General features: G+C 40.3%; 1 protein-coding gene across 3 annotated transcripts; it reads left to right on the forward strand.

Annotated features, from left to right (window-relative positions):
• Positions 1 to 213: 213 nt before the first annotated feature.
• On the forward strand, positions 214 to 10080 carry nags (N-acetylglutamate synthase). 3 transcript variants are annotated; one of them, XM_067570367.1, is made up of 10 exons: positions 214 to 794; positions 1121 to 1205; positions 1537 to 2224; positions 3357 to 3637; positions 4737 to 4950; positions 6549 to 6729; positions 6965 to 7004; positions 7131 to 7262; positions 7386 to 7568; positions 8294 to 10080. In XM_067570367.1, exons 3-10 carry the CDS (start codon positions 1733 to 1735, stop codon positions 8475 to 8477), a joined length of 1707 nt encoding a protein of 568 aa, XP_067426468.1. In that variant the 5' UTR covers positions 214 to 794; positions 1121 to 1205; positions 1537 to 1732; the 3' UTR covers positions 8478 to 10080. The 3 variants fall into 3 exon arrangements, with proteins under 3 accessions (XP_067426468.1, XP_067426467.1, XP_067426465.1); XM_067570366.1 differs by having other exon boundaries at positions 1121 to 2224; XM_067570364.1 differs by lacking the exon at positions 214 to 794 and having other exon boundaries at positions 1090 to 1251.
• Positions 10081 to 17176: the final 7096 nt, after the last annotated feature.

Here is a 17176-nt window from a genome sequence, read left to right on the forward strand (position 1 = left end):
GTACAACTACAGGAAGGTCTAATTGAAGTCATGGTAATTACAAGGAAGTGGAGGAACCCCATGTTTTAAATTGAGAATTTTATACATTTTTACTGTATATATAATATATACATTTTAACAAAGGCAAAGAGTTACATAAATGACACAAATTACAGTTTGACAGTAGTTACAAATATGTATGGCTTGTGTTTGATCAAATAAAAAAAGTCATTATAATACAGCATTTGGCCCAACAACTATGATACTGTATTAATGTATTACGTGTTTCTAAGCCTTTAATATCAAAATTACAAGTAAACCAATCCTGTTGAACTAAAGTGCATCAATCACCAATGAAATTTAAAGTCAGCGCAGAAGTTGAAATCAAAGAGTCCTTAAAAGTCTCAGAAAAATGGAAATTTGAGCATCTACAATTCCATGACAACTAGTTAACACCACCTGCTGAGGAAGATCACGTGATATGATGGAACGCTCCAGACCAGCTACTGACTGGACTTTGGCGGTGAGACTGTTTTGACAAATGCGCAAGTTCTTTAAAGGATAATTCACACATAGAGCAGAAAATGCTACTGTACTGCTATGTGGGTTCAAAGTCATGTTGTATTTCATTTCAGCAAAAGGTGCTGAAACATATTAACTGGTACATTCTTTTGTGAGTTTGGCTGTGAATGGCCCATATCAGAAATAGGCTTATATTTCATATTTAATACTAGGCTACACAGTATCCAAGGTAACGATGCAGCTATAAAGCCCATCACCGGGGTAACAAGTCAGACCGGGCTTGTATCCTCCAGGTGAGTGTGTGACTGATAAATGAAAACCTGTTAATATTAACGTATAGCTGATCTGAGAGAGAATTAATTACTAATTATAACAATATTGACATTCAGAGTGATTATCTATGTGTACTGATCCATCTGTGTCAATAGTGTCTCTGTGTAATTTGTAATAGGCCTGTAGTAAGTCTTTGATCCTGGTCAAGACTGTTGGCCCTGTGGTTTGTTACTTAACGGTTATTAAGCTTCGCTACAGAAATCATTTATTAGTATTGTAAGTTTTCTTTGATTATGATTTTATTTATATTGAATAGTTTCACTAAGACCGGGCTTGTATCCCCCAGATCCCGAAGTGCTTCTGAGCAATAAACAGTCATTGAATCGACATCGGAGCAGTCTATGTGTCTTCGTTGGAGTCAACTGCTAACTGTCAGCCGTTTGTCCACCACCATCATCACAACACAATGCAGAGACTGTAGGCTGTCATTATTATCAGCCATATAAAAGAAACTTAACGGGGCGTTATAAGCTGTGAAGTATATATAGTCAGAAAAGATAATCTCCCGTCACAATAGCATTTTGCTTTCCTTTTTTTTTTCATTCCAAAAAAATGTAGCCCACATTTTCCAGCCTAATTACCACCGCTGGTCCAAGTCAGAGAAATAAAATTAAAAAATAAGGTTATTATCCAGCATCTCATGAGTCACAGAACCCAGTGGCCCATCATCTATCCAACATTGCTCTAACTGTTTCTCAACAGGGGATGCAGGTTTAGGTGGGCTACTGTGTGAGCAGTAAGAAAACAAGCGTGGTTAGACCTGAACTCTACAACATCATCCTAAAGCAGACGAGCTATGTACAACTTCCATACCCCATAGCATCCACCACCCCACCCCACCCCATCCCGTTCCCCGCTCTGATGAAATGCGAGAAGTGCCGACGCAGCAGCGCATTGAATGAAACTCTTGACGGGGCTTCTGCGAGCTACCAGCAGCGCTCGGCTGAGACTTCATGAGGTACTCTCCCACTGCAACCGCCAGCCTGAGAGACTCTGGACTCTGTCAACAGGCAACATGGCCAAAGTGAACAGCGGTTCCTCCGGTTGCCGGGCCATGGTCATGGCAGGAAGGTACCTGTCGAGCCCGTCTCCCCCGGTGCTGATCCGCGGTCCCGGCCAGCAGCAGCGGAGGATGTTGGGCCCCCAGCGCCGCATGATGAGCTCCAACGCGGCCGGCACGGGAGGAAAAACCGCGGCTTTGGCCCAGCCGGAGCACCTGGGGTATTTCTCCGCTTCAGACCGACAAGTGTTGGCCAACCGGAATCTGATATACCGGGACGTCAAGGCTTTTCTTAATGAAGTTGGTGGGGACCCCCAGGAGGCCCGGTACTGGCTGACCCAGTTTCAGAGAGCGACTTTATCTCAGTCTCCTGCTTTTGCTGTACTGGAGGTACATTTATTCACTTTAAACAACTTTATTGAAGATGTTGATTTTGACTCAGATTAACTTGCACCATATAGGCCCTATGAATTGTGTTGAATACAGGGGTCTACAGGGGGGCAAGGAGGGGCTGCTGCCCCCCCAGCTCCTAATACTGCAGGCTAATTGTAAAAATAATTTTCGGTCACCACCACTGTGTTCCTACAATGTCCAAAGCACTGAATTAAGCAAGAAATGGGGAAAAAAAATCCATAATACACAAGTAATGGAAATATATTTTAGCCATGAACCAAATATACTTATAATTTGTTTGATTGTAGTTTACTGCATTAACCACTCGCTCCTGTAATATAAAACACTGATTTATTTAACTAAGACATCCTTTCCGCCTATGCCAGCCAATCAAAACTTCTTGCCACCCCATGCAATTTTATCTAGATCCGTTTCAGGATATTATATGGAAGCCCATTAAAAAAATAAATAAATACATTTCAAATTCATTTTTTTTCTTTTCTTTTTTTTTCCATTTTTGACTTTATGTCAAACTATTAGATGGTAGGCATTTCTCAAAAAAAAAAAAAAATCACATCAGAAAATGAAGCAATTTTTTTCTTAAAAGTAGGCTAGTGAAAACAGTCTTAACATAAAGGTTTCCAAAAGATCTTACACAAAGTTCAAGAAAGTATTATAAGCTTATGGAAGCCATCAATTTACCATGGGTCAAATGTTTTGTATTTCATAACTAATACTACTATTTTAAGTAGTATGATACCAAAAAGGTTTGTTTTGTGTGTTCAAGCAAGTTAACTTTGTTTCTAAATCCACCAGACCTGAGTGATCACTGTAAAATACCAAAATTAGAAAAGAAAAATGAGCAGTAAAAAAACACAAAAACATGTCTACAGACCCATCTTCTGAAAACAGAAAAGTAAAGAAAACAAAGTCACATTGTAAACAAATCTGTGACAAATTCTATGACGCTATAGAGAGTCAACTACAGGAAAAGGACTGATGTGTTGACCAAATCCATCATGTTTTGTGGTTCAAACCCTGAAAAAAAACTACTTTGGTACTGTGCTAAATATAATTTTTTGTCTTTCTGTCTGTCCACCTGTGTGCTGCCTGTATTTGTCTCTCCCAGGTGGACAGCTCAGTGTTCAACAGTAGGGAGATGGTTCAGAGGCTGGCCTTCGGGCTCACCTTCCTGCAGAGGATGGATATGACGCCTGTGGTGGTGATGGGCTGGTCTGAGCACGAAGAGACAAGGCCCGTAGAACCGGTGACTGGGGCTCTGGGCACCGGGGGGCTAGTAGAGCGGAGCCAGCAGCTGACTGAGGCTCTTCAGCAGCACTCAGGCACTGTCCTGCCATTCTTCTCGGCCGAGTCCTTCCTCCTGCTGCATGAAGCACCACGTGGAAGCAGGTGAGGGTTGAGACATCCAGTTCAGTCCTCAGAATGGGTCAAAAGTGAACCAAATTCACCTCCTGATTTCCATCATTGTAGATGGTTTCTTATCACATTAGGAGGTTTACTATTTCCCTTTATCTTTGTTATTCAATTTAATATTCCAAAGCATTGCCTTAATATTACACAGTAAAAAACAGTTTAGTGCTGTAGGTGTGAAGCCATACTGTGTTGTGTCCACCTAGTACAGAACTGATAATATGACCATTTTTTGCAAGATTTGTATTTGTTCAAAAAGAGGAAAAATTAAAGTTTTTAGAACTGATGCAAACACTTAACTACGACTTTACTGTTCCCAAAAGGGAATGTTTCTTGTAGCAAGGGGAAACATAGATTGCGCATACTGTACATAAAACATTTCATGCATGCAACTGATCTATTCTGGAAAACTCTGGAAAAAGTTAGTAAGTGGACCTTTGGGTCAAGCTCCAAACCTGCTGGATCCTACATTTCTCATGATAAAACTCAGTAGCAGTTTTCATTTTACCCCCTGCCTCCTAAATGCCCACTTTTTTCATCTCTAGTTTGTAATGCCTGTTTTCAGTTAAAAATTCTAAACTCAAGTCAAGTTGACACTAATGACAGCACCAGGCTTTCTTTTTCATTGAAAGCTCCTCCAAAGCCTCAGAAGACATTTTGCAATAGTTTTCACAGGTGGAGTCTTACACCTTGTGATGAGTAAACTGAACTTCATGTGTCAAATCGGTGGAATGCCCCTTTAAAGTCTAATTACAGAATAGATGTTTTTCCCCAAAGAGCTTTGATTATTAAAAATATAGACCTAAAACTAACTTTTATTGTGGAGTATGTGTCTAAAAACACTATGAATTATTATTTTGTTATTATTAATATTAGTAAGGTATGGAAACTATAAAAATACGGCACAAGTTAATTTTCCTTACATGACACTTGTTTTCCTTCACTAATTTTCTTCCATCCTTTCATGCTTTTCTCTGTCTTCAATCCTGCCTCCTTTTCTTACTTCTTTCCTCTCTCCTAACATCCTTCAGGATCTCTAAACCCTGTCTTTGTCGTCTTCCTTCTCCTCTCCCTGCAGTGCTCCACCCTCCATTGCTGTAGATACCAGCCTCCTCCAGTGGAGTCTGAACTGTGGGACAATCCCATTGGTTTGCCCAGTGGGAAGGGACGGGCAAGGTTGCTCGGTAATATTGGACCCGACGGAGGTGACAGCAGCCATTTCCCGAGCCCTGCAGCCCCACAAAGTCATGTTTCTGAACAACTCAGGAGGCCTGCGCAGCCAAGAACACAAGGCATGACAGTTAGCTCCTGCTTAAGACTGTGTCTCTGTGAACATAGTAGATGTACTCATGTTTGTATATAGAAGGGCTGTCACTATTTCAAAAAGTCAAGTTCGAACAAATTTAAACTAACAAGTAATTTGTTGGAATTAATTCAAACAGAACCCATGTACCATAATGCGTCAGAGATACAATTTACTGTGACTGTCATAAGAATATATGGCCAGCGATGTCCATCCGTCAGTGTCTGAGCAGGCCGTGTCTGGGCGGGCTGCCTCTCCAAGGCAATGGTAGAGGAAACGCTGCTTTATATTTACCCTTGTGATGTCATACAACTGCACTGTGTGTTTTGAGATTGCAGTGTCGTAAGTAGGCAGTCAGACAAGGTTGTAGAGTTAATGTTGCTCCGCTCATTTGATGCCTCCACTGCCTCACTTGTGTAGCAAGCTAGCTGTTTTGTCAGAGCTAGCTGAGAAAGTTCAGGAAAGTTAGCAGGGTAACTGTCTAACTTGCAAAGGAAATCCATGTCAGTCAAGGGCAGGGCTGTGGAGTGGCCTCCTGGCAGTGGATCTGCTTTCAGTTGAGTAGTGGACATGGCTGGGTCAAAGTGCAAAAAGTGGGCTAAACTTGTATTAAAGGAGGATATCACAGGGTACCAACTAGCATCTGCAAATTATAATTGCTTGTCATTTAAATTTGGTTTCAACAGAGCTCAAGGAGCAACAAAGAAAGTGTCTTACATGCTGATGAGTGGAAACGTCCCCTTTTGACAACGAACATTCTTAGCAAAAACTGCAGGCAGTAGCAGGAAGTATGTATAAGAGATTTAACAGTAAAGAGATAACAGAAAATAAACAAAGAGAGACATGGGATGATGTAACAACAAAGGTTCCCTGCCAGATTTGAATCAGAGATGCTCTGACAGTGCAGACGAAAGAAGACAAAAGATGGAAGGGAGAGAACCAGAGAATCCACAATGGGGGAAACTATCGTATGTGCCGATAGTCATTACATAACAAGGCTTCTAGAACCACCTATTTTGCAAGTACATGAGAACGGATTTTGTTGTGCCACTTTCAAGTGTGAACAGGCACTAAGGCTGGGGCATGCTTGACATGAACCAGTTTGTATGTTGTCAGACCATGTCTTGTAGCTATTCAGAACAGCCCCACGCAATATGAGGTGAAAAGCCAAGGGGCAAGACATGATGAATATTCAAAAATGGATTAAGGACATTCATGGTGTTGCACTCAGTTGTACACATGAAAAGTGACAGAAGTAGTTGTGTGGAAAATGAAAAATACAGCTTGAGATAAAAGTTCAAATCATTCCTTCTTCACCAGGTGTTTGTCACATTGTTAGTTTTGGGAAATTACAAAAGTTGCTGAATAAGTCCCCTCAAGTTGATGGTGGAGAGGTGCAACAGGAGGGCGTTGCACTTCAGTTGAAGCATACTAATCCCTTTAGAAGCCCTGACGAGAGAAGCAATCTTAATGTGAGAAACAGTCCAGTCTGACTACATGCACAGTAGACTGCCTCTTCAGAATAAATGTACTGTGTTTAAAATAACTTGTACAACTCCTCCTCAACAATTGTTTTTTGTGTTACAGGTGCTGGGCACAGTGTCGTTGCCTAGCGACCTGCCCAGTCTGTCCATGGCGGCATGGCTGAGCGGTGCAGAGCGGCGCAGAGTGACCACTATAGCCAGACTGCTCAATCAGCTGCCAACCGAGTCCTCTGCGGTGATCACCTCCGCTGACACTCTGCTGACTGAGCTGTTCAGCCACAGAGGTGAGACCACTGACCAGCTCACTGACTCTCTCATACGTACACACACATGTGGCAAAAGCTGTCTATTTTGAGGTGGTAGCCCTTCCTGTAACCCAAGAGGCCGTTTACCCATCTGTGTGTGTGCGTGTGTGTGTGTGGAGAGGTTGTTTTCACCACCCAACAATAATCAACATGAGTTTATATCTCAATAGGATTTGCTTAACTGCTTGTTTTTCTGTCTGTCCGTCTCTCTCAGGGTCTGGGTCACTCTTTAAAAATGGAGACCCCATACACCGGTGAGTAGCTATCACACATGCACACAAACACTTACACCTACTTGACCCTAACTGTAGAAAACACACTTCATTTGACTGATCTCTTGCATTTACATTGACTTTAGAGGTTTGGGTGTGTGTGTGCAGGTACAGCTCTTTGGATGGAATCGATGTTGAGCGTCTTCTGGCTCTCATCAACATGTCGTTTGATAAAACTCTGAAGCAAGATTACGTGGACTCTTTGAAAGGACGACTGCACTCCATCTACCTCTCTGAAGGGTGTGTACAACCATTCCAGTCTTAGACCAGACCACATTAACAGCAGCATCTAGTCTGTCTTTTTAAACAAAGGTTTATTTTAATCCAGTGAGCCTCACTCCTAAAGATTTTCTGCCCCTCCAGCTACAGCGCGGCAGCCATCATCACCATGGAGCCGGTGAACAGTGGCACTCCCTACCTCGACAAGTTTGTCGTTAGCAGCAGTAAGCAGGGCCAGGGCACCAGCCACATTCTCTGGGAGTGTATTAGACAGGACCTAGGCAAACTGTTCTGGAGGTCCAGAGCCACCAACAGGATCAACCCCTGGTAAGACACACACACACACACATACACACACACACACACACACACACACACACCTTTTAAGACTTTCCAGTTGAGTTTTTGGCTAAACATTGACATTAGCTGAAAGCTAAGCTAAAATAGTTTGATTGACTTTCTGCCTCAATCTCCTAGCCTTTTTTGAGGGAATGTTGTTGCTTTGCCTCTTGAGGTATTGATGGAGGATGAATTCTAATGACTTTGTTCATTGAGCACCACCAGCAGGTCAGAGTTTTCACTCATCCACTGACTAGAAGTATTGGTACAAAACTTAGTACAGACATTCATGGTTTCCAGACAATGAATGTTAATGATTTTGGTGTTCCCCTGACTTTTTCTCTAGCACCACCATGAGGTTGACATTTTTGGTTTTGAGTGAAAGTGGGTTGCCATGGGATGAATTGACCTTGATAGTCCAACTACCTTTTCCTTTAACTCCATCATCAGTTCAAATGCAATGTATTCAATACTTTGGTTTATGACCAGTTAGTGCAAATTAGTCAATTTTAGCATGCTACTAAGATGGTGACCTTGTTAACATTCCTGCTAAACTTCAGCATTGTGAGCATGTTAGCATGCTACCTTTAGCATTAACCCAAAGTATCATGTTTAAAATACAGCGTAGACTTATGTCTTGTCATAACATTAATTGAAAACCAAAAAATGACATTTGACATGTGATCTTTCTCTCTTTCTCCTTGTCGGTCCAGGTACTTTAAGCAGTGTGATGGCAGCTTTGTTAACGGTGTGTGGACAGTCTTCTGGTTGGGCCTGACAGACATCAGAGATTCCTACGAGCTGGTGGAGTATGCCAAGAATCTTCCCGACTCTTTCCACGCCTCCTCTCTCGCTGCCTCTCAGCAGCCCCCCCCACCACCTACCGCAAGGTCCTGAAATGCTTCTTCCTAGCTGCTGCTTGTGCAGCTCTTCAACTGGAGAATATGAAGCACTGTAATTCTTATAGCTCCAAGGCTCTGAAGTTTTCTTTTTGTTCAGCCTTAGAGCTATGGACTTTTTCTGTTTTGATTTTTTTCTTGGGTTTCTCTCTACCTTGAAACTTGAAAACCAAAGCTACAGTGTTATATGCAGTATCTTGACAAACTATAAATCTTCCTCTATTTTTAAAGCTGGGGTTAGCTCTAAGTGTATTAGTGATTAGAGCTGGGGATAGCATTAAGATAATGGTTAGGCATGGTTCCAATAGTGTTCCAGAGGCATTTCCACTTTGCCAGGAAACATCAAGACCATGTTCACGCTAAAGCTTAATTTGAAAAAGCAACTTTTGCGCTCTATTTTCGCCTTGCATCCGCATTACACTAAAAAAAGGTGTTTTTTGGAAATCCTCTCCTAAGTGATGAATTCTTAAGGTCATTGTACTGTGGACCAGGAAAACTGAGCTTTTCCAAAGTGATATCTGTACTGTATGCCTTCACAAACACAGCCAGGTTCTGTATTGCCTCCATATCTTTTTGGGTGACTTATTCTAAATGCCAATTGAGTTGCATTATGGTGAACATAGGATCCAGCGTTTTAAGAGCTGGTCTCATACAAGGAGCTAAAAGTTAGGATATCTTGGCTTCTGCTGCTTTGTTTTTGACCATTCTTTATTTAATGTGACTCTTGCAAGTGCCCTCACTTCATGGAAGTGCAATACTAAATAGCTGGAGTACCTCTTTAATCTGTATTATGTTGTCATATAAATTCACAAGCACAAAATAGTGACAAATAACAGGTCGTTTACAACAGGTCAACAGTTTTATAACAGGAAGCACTTAAATGCCCAAGGGTGCAATATCAGCATCATTAAAGTGCGCCAGACCAAATACTCCACAACATGTCCAGATCTGACAAGGTGCTATTTCCTAATATGATAATAACAGTAATAATATGCTAGAATAGCATTTTTCTTAATGTTACAAAAAGCTGTATTTTTTTACTCAGAAATTGTAGCCTGATAACACTGAATATGCTGTTTTCAGTTCAGGCTATTTTCTTATTTGCTTGAAGCATTTTCGGCAGATGACAGATTTTCATTCGCCAGTTGTGATCATTTGCTTATTTTCTTTAGTTGTAGCAGCCTTAATAAACTATTTTCCTTCATAGTGGAGGTCAGTTCTAGTTTTTGACCTGTTGGTGGAGCCTTCAGATCAGCAGCGTTTATGCAGGATGAGGGATCCGGTTTACTCAGTTCAAATGTTTACACCATTTGTATTTTGTTCTTTCTTACCTTAGCTATCACTCGATGCTTGTAGTCCATCACTTGGCAAGCCTGTTTCTGAGCATCTCAATCAAACTCTGTAACAGCCACTTCAGTAATAAATGTAAAAGCTAAAAGGCAAATGAAAACAAAAGGACAAATGTGAGCACACCCAAGGTTTCTGATAGTGGTAGAGGAAATAGTGAAGAATGAAGTGACTCTGATTTGTTTGCTCCTGTATCATTCTTTGATTGTTTGAAGAAATAATTTTAATAAACCTGAACACTTCAATAAGAACTATTTTGGTGTTTACGCCGTGGTTTCATTTCAAGTGCAGTGATGGAATAGCGTGTGTGTGTGTTTAGGTTTGTTGCAGTGATGCAAGTAATTCACGTACTTCTCTCCTTGACATATTTTTGTCTACTAAAGGCAGCTGGGAGACACTTAAAATTGGTAAAGAGTCCATGAGCAAAACATTGGCTAAAACTCAATAGTGGTGTGACATTTTCTTCTCCTCAGTCCTGACCTTTTGCATTCCTTGCTGGAGCCACTTTGGAAATGTTAGCCCATTGAGTTTTTTCACGAAACAGGGTAAGAGATTTTTTTTAGTTTTAGACTGAAATTTCATTCATAGAGTCTTGAAACTTGTTTGAGTCAGGTTATATACCACAGTTAACCACAGTTTGCAAGACTTAAGATCTTTGAAGTTTGCACTGCATCACCACACAAACATAAAGTACTACTTTAGCTATACTCTTATTCTATCATCAAGATGAACAAAACACTTTCTTTTCTCACTGATATGTTCCCAGGGTAATTGAGTGTGCATTTGCACAAGAAAAGGTTAGATGGAGTCACATCACTCATGCTATCTTCATTATTTTGGCCCTCATAGCAGGAAGTGAGTAATGAAAAAGGTTGGCTAGCAGCTTTTGAAACACTGGAATATTAAGTGTGGTGACAAGTGGTTTTAATTTGTACATGAAGACAACTTTATTTAGTTCACTCTTATTTAGAACCTTTGGGTAGCACAAGTGGAGGTTGTAAAAGCAGCAAACACAGACAGTGATACAACGAAATGATAAAATAACCTTTAGTGAGACTTCGGTAGAGAATGTTGCTTCTATAGATTAACTTCATTCTCTTGATTATTAGACACTATGATAATAATAATTCATCACTGGTGGAGTTTTCCATGACACCAGATACCAAACAACTGAATGTTACAAATTAATTTCAGTTTAATTCTGTTAATTCAGTCAAGCTCAATACAGTTAGTTTTAAGAAGGGTTTATAAGAACTAACCACTGGCTTTAATAATGGCTAATAAATTATTTATAGCTCAGGTAGTAGAAATTCATATAAGTATAAACATTGGTCACTGTGACAGTACTGTGTGCCTAGAATGATTCAAGTCTTCGTTTGTATAGCATGGAAAACACCTGAGAGGCAGAAAAACACATTCAAAAATCTTAAAGGAATAGTTTGATATTTTGGGGAGTGAGCTTATTCTCTTTCTTGCTGTGAGTTAGATGAGAAAATGAATACCACTCTCATGTCAGTAAATATGAAGCTACTGCCAGCAGCTGGTTAGCTTAGCTTAGCACAAAGATTGGAAACAAGGGGAAACAGCTAATCTGTTTAAAGCTGACAAAATGCAACTACCAGCACCTTTTACATATCATTTGTTTAATCTGCATACAAAACCGAAGTTTAAATATGACATGTTGCAGTTTCATGCAGGGTCATGTGCCGGGCTATTTCTTGGCCCAGAGCAATAACTTCCTGAAGTCTTGTACTGATATTTACTTAGTTTGTGTTTTATACCATCTGTCTGATGTTTACCACACATTGGTTTTATATGAGATAGTTTAATTGGTAAATCCCACCTTCACGCCTGGGAATTTAATAAACTGGAATCTCTGTGTAATTCTTGCCATTAGTCAACAATAAAATTATTTGTTCATGTGACGAAAGAAGAATTGTTTGTTCACAGGTGAATTTATTCTAAACTGATGAGAAATTACTATACATTCTTGATATTCTTCTGTCTTTTGGGCCCTCTGACTGCTGGGGTCTATTGCGTCAGCTGATGTTTGTTATTAATGTTAAAATCTATAATCAAATCTATATTTTAAAAAATTACAAATTTGAGATGAAAAGTTTCTTGATGGGTGCAGTAACTTACTAAGGTCTCTCATGGCAACAACAAGTTATTGCGCCCGACTAAGACATATACACTTCTTTTGTGCAGATTAAACAAGTGAGATATATGTTAATTGGTGAGCTTTAGACAGAGCCATGCCAGCTACTGTATGTCCCCCTGTTTCCAGTCTTTGTGATGACTTCCCAAAACTACAGACTACTCCTTTAACCACAACAGTGGGCTTTTAAAAGTGTTTGGCCATCTGCACAATTTGTTGTGAAAGAGAAATGTGAAAACAAAACGTTGTTGATCATATTAATAAATATTGATATGTTTGGATTGTGTAGGCCTACCTGGAGTGGTACATATTTACATACTGTATCTTGGAGAATCAGTACAACTCCATATTTCCGCCCTCATACATGCTGCATGCTCTCAACTTGTATTCTGAAGTTTGGATAAAGGTTCCTGACAGAAGTTAGTTGGGTTAGTTGTTTAGCTGTTTTATAATCATAATTGCACGGTTAACACAAAAAAGTTAAAATAATGACAGTGTTGTGCAATTTTGTATTTTTGACTTTCTGAATAATTTCTGAGACTGAAAGTACAGAGGACAAAGTTGATTATTTGCAATAATTATCAATTAACAACAATAATTAACTAATTATAACAATTAATAGAATTATTAATATAAATTAACAAATACAGGGCACCACCCAGAAACCGCGATCAACAACCAAACAAGTTAGTCTCACAAAAGGGTTCACCTAGAATGTTAATATCTGAGAGATATCAACATTGAAGGGTGAACCAAGAAGGGCTGAATTCGAGCTCTGACTCCTTCAATCAGCCACTTTTCACAATATGTTAAACACAATAATGACAAAAGACTTCTCTTTAAGATATAACAGTATTTATTAAACTTAGCAAAATTAACAAAGTTAATGAATGCTTCGTTCAATAAACTACTATTCTAAAATCTAATTCTACCAAAGCAAAACACAAACAAACAGCTATGTACAGGGTTGAGCACATGCAGGGGAATGCATGTGTGTGTGTGTGTGTGTGTGTGTGTGCGTGTGTGTGTGTGTGTGTGTGTGTGAGAGAAGATGGCGATGTGGCCTGACGTGATGACGTTGTTGGTCTGTGATGCAGACGTGACTATGGGAGGAAGTCACATTGCGCGAGAACCGGATGGCGGAAGTATGGTGGTGTCTTGGTTAGACAATAGCAAGATGGCGCCGCCTGGTGGTCGGCGTCTTGCGCTCACCAGTTCTGTGAAAAACACACGTGTCTGACGGCGGATAAGGAAAGATAGAGCACCGCTGTATCTAACGTTATCTGACCATCAGATGTGTAAAAAGATGTCGGTGCGTGTATGTGTGTGTGCATGTTAGTCACAAGAGAGGGAAAAGGGAGGGCGATCGTGAGAGGGAGAGAAGCGGTTCCTTTGTCCACAGACAGCATGCGTACGGACGGCAGTCTGTAATGCACGTTGTCTGGTTTCTGATCGACAAAGCAACTTACTTTCTCACTCACGGTGGCACAAACACAGCAGTAGTCCCGAGCGGGACAAACACAAAATAGTCTAGCGTGGTGAACACAACTAAACAGGCAGCAAACTTAATTTTAAACCTCCTAGCTCAGTTCACAATGGAGGCATATTTTTCAGGGTGTGCTCTGATTTAAAAGGGGCGGTGATGTCATGGCTGTGTCATCAGGACGCCCCGCTGTGCAGGAGCGTCTCCGCCAATGAGTGACTGTATGTTGACTGTTCCCTGCTGAGGTGTGAAAATTGCAAAGCATTACTGGAAATGGAGTTTGCAATGGACTCCCATTGTCTGTAAGCAGCGTTTTTGGTGCTGTTCCTTTGTCTCAGAGGTAACAAAGGAAAAGGCACCTCGTGGTCAGGCCTCAGTGGGTACATGTAGGCCTTCTCTGTGTGACCTTGTGGTTTGAGGCCCAACAGTGGCATGGTCATGCCTGCTGGTGGCTGCTTCAGTGCTGTCAGCTTTGATGTCCCAATATTTCTCTTGATCAAGATGCTTCCTTAGAAAGGGAATGATACAGGGGTGCCAGCAAGATGAGCAGCACGGCAGTGTGATGAGTTCAAATGAAGGGATGGATAACCAGGGCTTTCGGGCAGACCAGTCTTTTCCGCTGCACCAGGGATACCTTGCTTGAAGGTTTCCCAGAGTTTAGGGGCCTCCTAAACAGCAGGTTCCCCAGGGAAGGAAAGCAGGTTGAGATTTTAAGTGAAAATGCAGAGGTAATCAGGGGGCATTTGTGGGCAAATGTACGGTACTTCCTGACAACTTGAGAGGGCAATTGGTAGAGAGCTTTATCTTGATATCACCTGCACCCAGCTCGGCTCTGTGGTAGGTATGGCAGTTCTATAAGCCACCTCCAGCTGACGATGATCATCTTCCTTGTTATTCCAATCCGGCTATACCAGGTGTTCTGGTTGGTGGTCTTCCATACAAACCATATGTCGGCAATTGAGAGACCATGGAGAGACCAAGCCACAGGTCTATATTGATTGTAAAGATAACAAGACTAGGTCAAAAACCTAGTCTTATGGCTGGAACGTGTATGAAATGCTAGAGGACTTTTAATTTGTATGTCACCTGGTTATGATCAGACATGGACATCGCCAGCATTTTTAAGATGTTTGTTTTTATGTAGGTTTAAAGTTTAGTGGCATCTAGCGGTGCAGATTGCAACCAATTGAATACCCCTCCCTTCACCCTACCCTTCCAAGGATGTAGGAGAACCTATGGTGGCTGCAAAACTCGCAAAAAAGGTGAAAAGCCCTCTATCGAGCCAGTGTTTGGTTTGTCCATTCTGGGTTACTGTAGAAACATGGTGGTGCAACATGGCAGCCACTGTGGAAGAGGACCCGCTTCCTATGTAGATAAAAAGGGTTCATTCTAAGGTAACCAAAACACAATGACTCTTATTTTCATGGGATTATACACTAATTAAAACATACTTATGAATATTATATTCCATTTCTGGCAAGTCTGTTCCACTCAATGCCACCAAATTCTACACACTGCACCTTTAAGTTTATTTATTCGTATAGCACTTTTCATACAGTAGTTGTAACTCAAGGTGCTGTACACATTACAAAAACTTTAAAAATACTTATAATACAGTGCTCCAGATTTTGGGTGTAGACTATATGTTGCTGTTGTAAGACGGGTTGAGTTAAGAGTGAGGTAATTTTTTATGTTTTATGTATTATCACTTTATTATAACACTAGTACACTCTCGATTCAAAAAGATAATCTGATCTACCCTCCACAGCAGCTCAGCACGGAAATATTCAGAGGGAATTTATACTAAAAAGATGTTAACCCACTTGATTTGATTAACTCAGACAGCTTTCATTATTAACTTCATATAAACTTTGTAATTATGTACTGTATTTATATTTTTGCACAGAAACCAACAGTAAGCCTGCATTCTGGGAGCGCAGTGTTCACAGCAAGCAAAAACTATTCCAATGTACAGTACACATGGTCATAGCAGTATTGTTTTAATACAGACTTTAAAAGATGTGAACCTATGCTTTAAGTTTTTTCCATAGTGGTTTAGGATTTTTTTCCTTGAAATTAATTGGTCTAAAGATACTTAGTTGAAATTTATGGAGCTTCAACCTTGCTCTGTGTCAGAAGGACCTACTGAAAGTTAATGAGTGTTATAACCATAAATAGAACACATGCATTGTAAATTAAATCAATTGTAAACTTAAGATTTTCCTTATTGTGGCAAGAGAATGGGATGTAGGGCATTAACCAGTGTAATCAAAGGAATCCAACTACACTACCCTGGGGGTTTTACCCAAGGTTACCTCAAGTTACCTCAGACCAGTACCAATAACGGAAGAGGCAATCAGGTTTGTCATACTAAGAAGCAAGAGACATGGTTCCATCCATAAAAAATTCTTTATTTAACAATAGCAAGAATTAATAAAAGAGCCATTAAGCATACCATCCACACATACATTAAAAAGGGGCAGGGGAATTATTCAGAGCTGAGGCTTAACAGTGGAGGAGGAGAAGGAGAGGCATCCAGAAGAGAGTCACCCCGCATCACACATGCCCACACACACACACACACACACACACATACACACACAATGGTGAAGTGTAAAGAGTTAAGATTTAGGCTATTTTTATATGTTTTATATATTATCACTTTATTATAACACCAGTATACTCTCAATTCAAAAAGATAATCTGGTCTACATGTAATTGTCTAGTCCTTAAATATAAGATGATCCCCACTTTTTCAAACGTAACCTCCAGAATAAAATATCATATGTTTGGGTCAACATGGTATTTATGTATAGAGTTTATAGCAGGGTTCCTATCAGTCTGATCTCTACCAGAGGAATATGATTTGTACCAGCTGTAAACAGAATCATTAAAACCCATGGAAAGCAGCTTATAACAAAATTGTATCAAAACCTCTGGAGAGCGCTCCTTCATGGGTTAAACACCAACACCTTTATGAAAGAGGAAGTAGCAAAAAATGAAGTGAAACTGGGTGGCACTTCCCAAAAGCATCTGAAGGTTACAATGATCTTAGCTCATACGGTTTACAGAAATCTGAAAGCTTTACTTCAGCTGGACTTATTTTTGTATTTGGCTAATGGCTGGAACAGCACTCTTTGTTCACAGACTTTGTTCTTACAATTTCTCTACTTTTTTAAGGTGACACAGAGCAATTCTCTCTCTCTCTCTCTCTCTCTCTCTCTCTCTCTCTCTCTCTCTCTCTCTCTCTCTCTCTCTCTCTCGCACCATTTCTCAGTCCAGAAGATGCATTGCAACACTTCTTGTCTATTTTAGTACAGAGTGGGGCATGGTGACATAACAGAATTTTAGAGACTTATCACAGCTCTATCAGGAAATCAGGAAAATCAATATTTATATTATTCATCAATTTCTATATTTGTTTTTAGTCTGTTCTTATGAGCAAGCCACAGCGGTTCTCCTGTGCACCTCAATGCAATAGACATTTGGTGAAACAGCACTTCTTGCCAATCAGTTAACTTCAAGTACAGAATGTGCATCTGTGGCTAACTGTAGGAGTGGAAACTAGGCTTGTGCACACAGCAGCATTAAAAATCTGACACAAAGAATCTTTATGGATATTTCTGTCAGTTTGCATGACATCATCATATTTGGTTATAAAAAAAAAAAATTATGGGATTTAAAAAACAATCCATTGTGTTTGAGTAAC

This window comes from Thunnus thynnus, chromosome 17 (assembly GCF_963924715.1).
Source record: "Thunnus thynnus chromosome 17, fThuThy2.1, whole genome shotgun sequence".
NCBI lineage: Eukaryota > Metazoa > Chordata > Actinopteri > Scombriformes > Scombridae > Thunnus > Thunnus thynnus.

Coding starts and splice junctions, on each gene's coding strand:
- nags (XM_067570366.1), top strand. CDS start 1,733: ATGAAACTCTTGACGGGGCTTCTGCGAGCTACCAGCAGCGCTCGGCTG. Junction 6,730..6,964: donor TGAGCTGTTCAGCCACAGAG/GTGAGACCACTG, acceptor CGTCTCTCTCAG/GGTCTGGGTCACTCTTTAAA. Junction 7,569..8,293: donor ACCAACAGGATCAACCCCTG/GTAAGACACACA, acceptor TTGTCGGTCCAG/GTACTTTAAGCAGTGTGATG.